Raw genomic sequence first — 10242 nt, forward strand, 5'->3', positions numbered from 1 at the left:
TTTACACAACAAGTCATTCATTAAAGGCAGGGCAGGAGGGGGGAGGGAACAGAGAGGGAGTGAGGGTGAGAGAGCCTCCAACAGGGAGCAGATCCTTCAAAAGGGAGCAGATCCTCCAACAAAGGGAGCAGATCCTCCAAAAGGGAGCAGATCCTCCAACAAAGGGAGCAGATCCTCCAAAAGGGAGCAAATCCTGCAAAAGGGAGCAGATCCTCCAGCAAACAGGGAGCAGATCCTCCAACAAACAGGGAGCAGATCCTCCAACAGGGAGCAGATCCTCCAGCAAACAGGGAGCAGATCCTCCAACAGGGAGCAGATCCCAGCCAGGCTGTGCCAGCAGCCTCTGGGAAAGGTGGCCGTGGCAGCACAGAAGTGTTGTGACAACAGCCAAGGTGATTCTCAGGAGTGGGGAATCCTTCACACCCATCTGAAAGGAACACAAAGCCCTGGTCCCCCTGAACGAGTCAAGCCCATTTGTTCAGTGCTCTGGGGGCTCTTGGGGGGATCTGGTAAATGCATGACAGGAAATACAAAAATACTTCTCTAATTGTAAAAGTGCTTTAAAATCACCTCAGCTGTAAGGAAAAGGATCTCCTGAGAGGCTGAGGAAGCAGCAGCCCCACAGCTCCTGCTCCAGCTGCTTGTGCAAATCTGGGGAATTCCAGACCAGGCTGGCAGCACCTGGAATCTGAGAATCCCACCATGGTTTGGCTTGGAAATTACCTTAAAGCTCCTCCAGTGACACCCCTGCCATGGGCAGGGACACCTTGCAGTGTCCCAGGCTGCTCCCAGCCCTGTCCAGCCTGGCCTTGGGCACTGCCAGGGATGTCCACAGCCTCTCTGTTCCTGGGCCTCCTCAGCCCTGCAGTAAAATACTTCCTAATTCCCAATCTAAACCTCCCCTCCTGTGCCTAACCTGCTCCTGCTTTCCCCACAGGCAGGGGAGCACTCAGACATCCCTTTGATTTCGGCAGGCTGGGACAGTCACTGCGGGAATTGGGACAATTGCTCCTTTTCAGCTGAAGCAGGGTCGGTGCCCAGCAGAGTTCAGGGCCTGCAGCAGCAGCTCCCAGGGAGCCGTGGCCAGAAATTGGGCCAGTAACCCCAGGGGCCTTTGAAAGGCTCTGAACCAGCATCCCTTCCCCAGGCTGAGGCTAAAGAGCCGCAGTAAATCCATGGATTGGGCTGCAGGCAATGCCCACGGTGATGGCACGGCTCCCCCGGGCAGCTCCCAGAGGAGATGGCACACAGGTGGCACATGAGAGCCCGGGCTGGCTGCAGCCTGCAGGCACTGCCAGCTGGCCCTGGAGCCTGCCAGGGTCCTGGGGGAGGGCACCTGGACACAGCCCCGAGGGCAGGAGAGCAGGCAGAGCTAAACCAGGAGCAGGGCAGGGGGAAGATTGTTCCCGGTGTCCCCTGGGTTCCATGTTCCGTGTGTCCCCTCTATTCCCTGTGTCCCCTGTGTCCCCTGTGTCCCCTCTATTCCCTGTGTTCCGTGTGTCCCCTCTATTCCCTGTGTCCCCTCTGTCCCCTCTATTCCCTTTGTCCCCTGTGTCCCCTCTGTTCCCTCAATTCCATGTGTCTCTGTATTCCATGTCCCCTCTGTCCCCTCTATTCCCTGTGTCCCTGTGTCCTCTCTGCTCCCTCTATTCCCTGTGTCCCCTGTGCCCCCTGTGTCCCTGTGTCCCCTGTATCCCCTCTGTTCCGAGTGTCCCCTCTGTCCCCTCTGTTCCCTCTATTTCCTGTATCCCTGTGTCCCCTGTGCCCCCTGTGCCCCCTGTGCCCCCTGTGTCCCCTGTGTCCCCTCTGTTTCCCAAGGTGCTCCCCTCCTGGAGCCCCTTCAGGCCCTGGCAGGGGCTCTGAGCTCTCCCTTCTCTCCACCGGGTGAGCACCCCCAGCTCTCCCAGCCCGGTCCCTCAGAGTTCCCCAGGGTTGGATTTCCACTTTAACTCCATCATTGTCCTTCTGTCCTGCCCAGGCTGAGCTCTGGGTCCCCCGGAGCAAAGGGAGACCTTCGGCTGGCTCTCGTGTCCCCAGCAGCCAGGCAGGCCCAGCAGTGCTCTGTCTGCTGCCATCCTCTCGTGGATGAAACCCAGAGGCTGTGTAGGAGGTTAAAAATATCTCCATTCATTATTTACTCTTTGCAGCAAGAGCCTGCTGCTTTGAAGTGTGATTATAAATAAAAACACCATCAGAAACCCGCCTGCCCACCCTTCCCCTGCAGGAATATTTGCTCTTTGTCCCGCTCTGCTCTCCTGTGAACTCTTCCAGCTCACCTCCTTTAAATACATATTTGAGTTTTCCTCCAGTGCAAATCACCCCTTTCTGGAAATGCATTTCCAGCGGTGCACCCCCTTTGCCTCGGCAGCCCGGGAGCTGCTCGCTGCCACGGGATCAAAACCCATCTTGCTGCTCATCCCCGTATTTCCAGAGCTCACAGAAATGTACGTACAGATAATTCCACGTGGGTGGAAAACGAGGAGCATCATCATCACCCGCTGAAGTGTTCTGCCACTCCTTCTCAAAACAGAAACAAAGGAACCTTCAGCTCAGCCCGAGGGAATAAACAGCTCTCCAGTATCTGAAGGCAGAGTTCCTTTAAGGTTGACCCGACTTATTTTCAATAAACATCTTTGCCTCCCCCAGCAGATCTAACCCTTTCTTTAGAGATAAACTCCCCGTGGGGGGCTGTGGATTGCAGGTTTAGAGTTTCGAGGGGAGCCCGGTGCCCATGACTCCCAGTGTGAGCAAGGTTTTGGGGATAAAGGGTGATGTTTGCTCACTAAAACACATCTTTGGAACGCCCCGTCCCGGGCGGGTTGGGCCCTGGGGCTTGGAGCAGCCGGGGACAGCGGGAGGTGTCCCTGCCATGGCAGGGGTGGCGCTGGGTGGGCTTTCAGGTCCCCTCCAGCCCAAACCGTTCTGGGATTGTATTTTTCAGATAAATTACAACAAAGTGCTGAAAACAATCCCCCAGGAAGGGAGGGAAGGAGGGAGGGGCAGTCCCGGGGGGGCTGCATGGCCCAGCTCCCCTCCGGGGAGGGGAAATTCCCACTGGGGAGGGGCAGTGCCCACCCCCAGCCCCCTCTGGAGCAGCCAGACCCTGCTGAACCCAGGGCAGCTCTGCTCTGCAGGGAACCACAGCGGGATTTTCCATACCCAGCGCCTGCTGCATTTCCAAGGAAAAGTCCAGAGATGCCTTGAGGAATCACCCAGCTCTGCAGGGGGGAAACAAAACCAGCCCTTGAGCCAGGGTGAGCAATTCCAGGGACTAAATTGTGTGGAAACAAGGATGGAAACACGTTTGTTTTGATAAATGCTGTGGGTTTGACTGGAAGAAAACATCTGCAAAACCCCTCCTGTGGCACTGAGGGCTCTGCTCCAGCCCGGAATTTCTGCCGTGGGACATTACACGTGGTTCCACGAGGAGCTGGTGGCAGAGCAGTGACAAGGAATCGTCTGTGTGTGCAGCAGGTGGGTGGGAGGGGAATCACTGCACGGGGCTGGGAGAGGGAAATGGGAAGGATGCAGATGGATCTGACGGGGTGGGAGATAAAAACGTACCGGGACCTTCTCCCCAGCTGCAGGGAGACGAGGGGCCCGTGGACTTCCCGTTCCAAGGCTCTGGAAGCTGCATTTGGTGAGGGTGAGGGAAGAGGGCAGGGAGGAAGGAAGGAGAGGAGGAGGGAGAGGTGAGCGTTTGTCCGCTCCACAGTCTGGCTTTGAACAGAAACGTCTGCTGTGCGCGGCAGGAGAAGGGGGAGGCTGCAGGCACCGCCTGGTACTGCCACCCCACGCACCTCCTCTTCTCCTCCTTCACCCCAAGCCATCAGCGCGCATTCCTCTCCCGAGACAGCCCTGTGGGAGTCAGTTCTGGGTGAGACGGGCGGTGGGGACACTCTGAGCGGTTTCTGCCACAGTGTAACTGCCCCAGAGCCAAGCAGCCCCTCGGCGCTGCCCCCTCGTGTGCCGCTGTGGGAACCGCCGAGCCCGGCCCTCCGAGGGAGCAGGGCATCCACACCCCCAGATCTCCCGGGAAATCAGCTCCGGGCCTCACAAAATGTGCTTTTTGTAGCGGTTTGTGGTACAAGGCAGTGGCCAATTGTCCCTCACCTCGGGGGGGGGGCAGGAGATGACCCAGACCTGCAGGGAGGGATCGTCCCTTCGTTAACTCCCCCTTGTTCAGAGCCACCCCGGGCTGCTCTTCTTGTGCCAACGCTGGCAGGAGCCCAGGATGCTGCTCAGGGAGCAGAGGAGAGCCAGGCAGGTCCCTGTGCTGCTTGAGACACTTTTGTGGGGACAAGGAGCAGAAACATCCCAAAGGGATGAGCTGATGGATATTCCAGCTCCATCCAGAGCACACAGGGGCTGAAGTTTCCTTGGATTTCAGTGAAGACCCGATGTCAAGGCAAATGGGCAGGGGTGGCAGGGGTGGGCTGCCCTGGGGTTGTAGGGTGAGGGGCTGAGGGGCCCTGGGGCTGTAGGGTGAGGGGTTGGGGTGCTGGGGGGCCATGGGGTGAGGGGTTGGGGTGCTGTGGGCCATGGGGTGAGGGGTTGGGGTGCTGTGGGGCCATGGGGTGAGGGGTTGGGGTGCTGACCCTCTCCAGGGAAGTGGGAGCAGGTCCCAGATCTCTTTACACCCCATCACACGTCCCCTCTGCCTCCCGGCCCCACTGCTTCCCCACCGTGTCTTTGTGCTGGACTTTGTTTGACTCCTCCAAGAGTTTGGAACTTTATTCAGCAATGGAATAAGGGAAAGAAGAAAGGATCCCTGTCAGGGTCCCTTTCAGCACGGCACAGGCTCGGCAGAGCCTGGGCAGCCCCCAAACCCCAGGCAGGGCTCTGCCATCCCCGGCAGCACTTCCAGACAGGGACAGGAGAGTCTCTGCCGGTGCTGGAGGGTCCCGGGCAGTCCTGGATCCCCACGGAGGCTGCAGAACCCTCTGGGTGGCCTGAGGGGCCGTGCTGGGCTGGGCCGGGGGGAAGCAGATCTGAGAGTGTTTCTGGCGAGCTCTGGAGCTCGGTGTTGGAGCCTGGCCTCAGAATTCCCACAAGAGCTGCCCGTGCTGTCCCTGTTTGCTGAGCCCCACGCTGCAGACAGGCCAGGGAGGTGTGAGAAGCTCCAGCCAAGCTGCCCTCCCCTCCAGCTCCCCAAACTGGGCCAGACTGGGTGGAGTGGGCCGGGTCTAAACTGCGGGAGGGGACCTCGAATGTCCCCCAGGGGCAGCGCCCGCAGTTCCAGCCCTGGCACAGCCTCGGCCTCTCTCCGCAGCCCCACGAGGGCTGATCTGGTCCAGTCTGACCCGATCTGATCCAGTCTGATCCGTTCTGGCCGCGAGGGGACCACGGGGAGTGGAGCTGTGCCCAGGTGGCCCCAGCCGGGCTGGGGGTGCCAGGGCAGGGAGGGGTCCCCGTGGCACACAGGGTGTCCCCAGGGCACCTAGGCTCTTTGAAAGCCCCACACCTCCAAGAGCTGCACCTGGAAGTTCTCCTGGCAGAGCGGGGGGTTGTCGAAGGTCTCGCAGTGCTCCGTGTGTCCCCGCAGCAGGCTGGCGTCCAGGGACAGCGCTTGGCCTCCCCCCCCGCCTGCAAGAGCAGCCAGGCTCGGGCCGGCCCTCCCGGGCTGCTGCCAGCCTCGGCCCCGGTGCCCCCGCACGGAGGGAGGGAAGGGCTGGGCAGGGGCGCTCCCGCCCCGGGCAGCGAACCCCGGCGGGGTTTCGGCTGTGGGGGCCCCCTGGGGCTCTCGGGAGGAGCTCCCTGGGCTGGGGAAGGGGAGCTGCCCTCGCCTGCCCGGACTTGAACCCGGTATCCCCAACCGGAGCTCCTGGGAGCCGATAGGAATCCCCGCTTATTGATAGGGATCCCCCCTCACTGATAGGGATCCCCCCTCACTGATATCGATCCCCCCCTCACTGATAGGGATCCCCCCTCACTGATAGGGATCCCCCCCTTACTGATAGGGATCCCCCCCTTACTGATAGGGATCCCCCCCTCATCCATATCAATCCCCCTTATCAATAGGGATCCCCCCTTACCGATATCGATCCTCCCTCACTGATATCGATCCCCCTCACTGATATCGACCCCTCCCTTACCGATATCGATCCCCCACACTGATATCGATCCCCCTTCCCGGTATCGATCCCCCTTACCGATATCGACCCCCCTCACTGATATCGATCCCCCTTCCCGGTATCGATCCCCCTTACCGATAACGATCCCGTCCCGGGAGCCGGACATGAACATGGAGGCCGTTTTGGAGGGCAGCAGGAAGTGCCTGATGGCCAGGAACGGGGACAGGCGGCCTCTCCCCTGCGGCGAGGGCACGGCCAGGTGGTTGGGGCTGGAGCTGCGGCTGGCCCGGGAGGAGCCGGGCGGGGATTCGGGAGCGGGGGAAGGCGAGCGCTGCCGGGAGCGCGGCACGGCCTTGGCCAGCTCCGGCTTCTTGATGAGCACCCACTCGTACCTCTCTGCCTCGGGGCGCACCTGGGCAGCGGGACACACCTGGTGACCCCCGGGGCACCGCGCCACCCTGGGGGAAGGTGCTGCTGCTGCTCCGGCCCTGGACCTGGGGCAGGGAAGGGACGGCGTGTCCCGGCAGGACAGCACCGAAGGGACAGAGCCGGCCACAAACCGTGACTCACAGTGAACACAAAGCACTCCCCTGTCCCAAAAAAGCCCGACGTGGCTCCGCTCTTCTTCCTCTCGGCCCAGTCGGAGGAGAGAAAGGCCCCACACACCTGGGGAGAGAGCACAGGGAGCTCAGGGGACGGATCAGCCTCACTCGTGGCCCCTCTCCCCCTCACCCTCTCCTCCTGGTTCCCCAGCAGCCCCGGCTGAGGTGTGTCCTGGTGGCCGAGGTGCACTTTGTTCTGCCCTGGGAGCGGGGGCAGACCCGGGCCGGGGCAGGACAGGGACCACGCAGCCCGTGGGTGCTCCCAGCAGTGCCACTGGGGTCACCCAGCCCGTCCCCTTCCCCAGCCTTGCTGGAAACGCTCACCTCCCCCTCGGTGGTTTTGATGAGCAGCACTGTGGGCTCGTAGCCTTCACAGCACGTGTAGAACCTGCAGAGATGGACAAGGGTGGGCTCGGGGGGAGCTGGAGCCCTGGGCAGGGCGGGCTGGCTGTCCCTGGCCGCTCACAGCGTGCTGGCACAGACTGGCACACGGGGACATCCCTGCCTGGCACAGCCACAGGGCTCCCTGTGCCCCGGGCGGTGCCCAGGTGTCGGTGGCCATCTGGGCCAGCCTCTGCCCTCTGCCCTAAGCCACCCTCAGGACCCCAAATGGAGCCCAGCAGGGGCCCCAGCAGCCCCAGAGGTGGCCCAGGTCACTCGTGCTTCTCCTCCCTCCAGCACCAAGCCCTGCCCAGGTGTCCCCCGCGCCCGGCCCGCCCGGCCCCGGGGCAGGTGAGGCTTCACCTCTGCAGGCTGCAGCCGTCCTCGGAGGTGGAGAAGAGCAGCAGCGGGGGGAAGAGCGAGAAGCGCTCGGGGAGCCAGGACCAGACGAGGCGCATCTCCTGCGCCGTGACAGTGCTGGAGCTGAACTTCTGCATGTCCACGGCCAGGTGGAAGGACGGCCTGGGGGGGGGGGACATCAGGCCGGGCTGGGGCCCTCTGCTTCTGGGGCACAGCCCCTGCAGCAGGTTCTGCCCTGCCCTGTGCACCGTGAGCTCTGTGCCAACACCCCCAGCTCTGCTGTGCCATGTCCCCTGACAGGGTCCCTGACTCTGGCTGTGCTGTGTCCCCGACAGGGTCCCCAGCTCTGGCTGTGCCGTGTCCCCTGACAGGGTCCCCAGGCCTGGCTGTGCCGTGTCCCCTGACAGGGTCCCCAGCTCTGCTGTGCCGTGTCCCCTGACAGGGTCCCCAGCTCTGGCTGTGCCGTGTCCCCTGGCAGGGTTCCCAGCTCTGGCTGTGCCGTGTCCCCTGACAGGGTCCCCCAGGGGCTGCGAGGGCCCAGCACAGCCACAGCTGCGGGAGGTTCCTGCAGCTCCCCCGAGGGTTCTCCACAGGAGCTCCCATTCTGCCAGCTCAGCCCCAGAGCTGGGGGGCGCAGAGCTCTCCTCACCTCCTCTGCACCACGGTGATGCCCCTCTCCACCAAGGCCTTCCTGTTGGCCATGTGGAGCAGCCAGATCTCCTTGCGGGAGAAGAGGCGGATGCCGAAGGCTCTCTCCAGGAGTTTGTCCACGGTGACGTGCTCGGCGATGTTCCTGACGAAAGCCTGCAGCTCGGCCTTGACGTCGGAGCCCTGCGGCCCGGCCGGGGCCGCCGAGAGCCTGAACTGCTTCAGCAGGGCCAGGGCGATGCGGTACAGGACCTTCTGGCCCTCCAGCAGGAACACGTCCAGCACGCGCACGGCGTAGCCGAAGGGCAGCCCGGGGAAGAGCCACGACAGCCACTCCGAGTAGACCTCGAGGACGTTGTCGGCGGCGCCGGCTATGAGCCTGTGGGCCGCGGGGCAGTGCTTGCTGGCCAGGTCCCCGAAGGTCATGCAGGAGGCCTGGTGGGCCAGGAAGGACTGGTCGATGTAGGCGGCGTGGGGAGCGTTGCTGGCGATGAGGCGCGAGAGGCTCTCGAAGCACTGCGCCTCGTCCTCGCTGTAGTGCAGCAGCAGCGCCGCCAGCGCCGGCAGCAGCGGGCTGTGCGTGATGTCGGGGAACAGGGCGCCCACGCAGATCAGGATCTTCTTCAGGGCCGTGACGCCGTGCGGGCTGAGGCAGTAGGTGGGCACGGGGCAGCCCTCCAGGAACTCGGGCAGGGGGTGCGAGCTCACGCTGGGCTTCCCGAAGAGCCGGGCGGCCACGTCGCGGTACACGAGCGCGTCGGGGGTGACGAGGCGGCAGGAGACGCGCTGGATGAGCCGGGGGTAGAGCCGGGCCCGGCCCGCGTGGCTCCCGGCCCAGCAGCCTTCCCTCGCCAGCCGCTTCAGCTCCTTCGGGGGCCGGCCCAGGACGTCCCGCGGGAGCTGCGCCGGCCCCTGCGCCTCCGGCATCTTGTCCCAGTCCACGAAGTGCCCGCAGCCCCGGCCCGGGGAGGTGTCGATGTCCCAGGTGTCAGCCTCGGACGTGACCACGATGGTGATCGGGGAGGAGCCGAGCGCCTCTGCGGGACAAAGAGCTTCTATTGATCACCTCTCACCGCCGCACCAGCAGCGTTCCACCCCGGCTCAGGGCGCTCCGAGTCTCACAGCCACGTCCTGCATGTCTTTGCTCTCCCCCGCAGAGGGAAGCGTTTCAGGCTTTGCCCTCTCCCGCTCCCATCAGCTCCGGGCCCCGGAGAAGTGTGGGGCCAGGTCCCAGCTGGGTGTCAAGGCAGCTTCTCACACCGTGAGGGGCTTTTCACCGCTCCCAAAGCTCCCGGCCCCGATCAGGGCTCGGGCAGCCGCCGGCCCGGCGCTGGGCAGAGCAGGCTCCGAGCTCCGCCTGGACAGACGGGAGCGGCATTTCCCCGGCGCTCGGGAGGGCTGAGCCGAGACCTGCCGGGGCTGGGAGCTGTCCCCGCGTGGGTGAGCTCTGCTGGGCACTCACCCACGCCCGGGGACACCGCCAATTAGCGCACTCATTAACCCTCGGACGTTTGTACCGCGCCTGTGCTCGGCTGCTGGGGGTCAGGGATGGATTCGCACTGAGCCGAGGGGACACGGGGGACAGCCCGTGGTGGCACATCGGGAGGGTCCCGGGCCCGGTCCGGCTCTGGCTCTCGCTCTCCAGCTCAGTTTGGCGCTTGCCCAAGGCCAGCAGGAGCAGCGGGCCGGGCTCAGCCTGGTTCAGGCAGGAGCTGCTGGATCCGGAGCCGCTCGGGCCGACTCCTGTCCCGGACACAGCCTGACCCCGGCACAGTCACGGGGGCTCCCGGCCACAGAAACCAGGCTGAGACACCACCGGGGGTCGATCGGGGGCGGTTTGCAGCCCAAATTCACCCCAAATTCCTCTCTCAGGGCGCGGCCCTGCCCCGCTACCGAGGAGCATCAGCCCGAGCCCACCCGACCGCCGGTGCCCCGGCCCCGGGTGCTGAACGGAGGCTCCGGCTCTGCCCGGCCCGGGACGAGCCGGGGGCTCGGGGCAGGAGCCCGGCTGTGCCCCGGCCCCTGCGCCCCCCGGCCGTGGCCCGGCACGGGCGGGTCCCGCTCTCGCACTCACCTGGCCCGGTGCCCGGCTCCTCGCCCGCGGCCGGCTCGGCCATGGGGAGGGCGGCGGCCGCGCCCCCGGGGCAGCGGGGCAGGCTGAGCCCCACCTGCAGCAT

At 64.1% G+C, this 10242-nt stretch overlaps 1 protein-coding gene and 1 long non-coding RNA gene across 2 annotated transcripts; both read right to left on the minus strand.

The window, feature by feature from the left end:
• Positions 1-1758, minus strand: LOC132336715 (uncharacterized). The gene is made up of 2 exons (XR_009488934.1): positions 571-1758; positions 1-427 (listed from the first exon to the last, which is right to left on the minus strand). It is a non-coding gene; the product is annotated as an uncharacterized LOC132336715 (long non-coding RNA).
• A 3193-nt stretch (positions 1759-4951) lies between these two features.
• LOC132336831 (TBC1 domain family member 24-like) lies at positions 4952-10242 on the minus strand. Its single transcript, XM_059864728.1, has 8 exons — positions 10140-10242; positions 9528-9808; positions 8067-9124; positions 7421-7579; positions 7001-7064; positions 6645-6740; positions 6210-6486; positions 4952-5586 (listed from the first exon to the last, which is right to left on the minus strand). The coding sequence occupies exons 1-8, from the start codon at positions 10240-10242 to the stop codon at positions 5441-5443; spliced, it is 2184 nt and encodes a 727-aa protein (XP_059720711.1). The 3' UTR covers positions 4952-5440.

This window comes from Haemorhous mexicanus, chromosome 20 (assembly GCF_027477595.1).
Source record: "Haemorhous mexicanus isolate bHaeMex1 chromosome 20, bHaeMex1.pri, whole genome shotgun sequence".
NCBI classification, from domain to species: Eukaryota; Metazoa; Chordata; class Aves; order Passeriformes; family Fringillidae; genus Haemorhous; species Haemorhous mexicanus.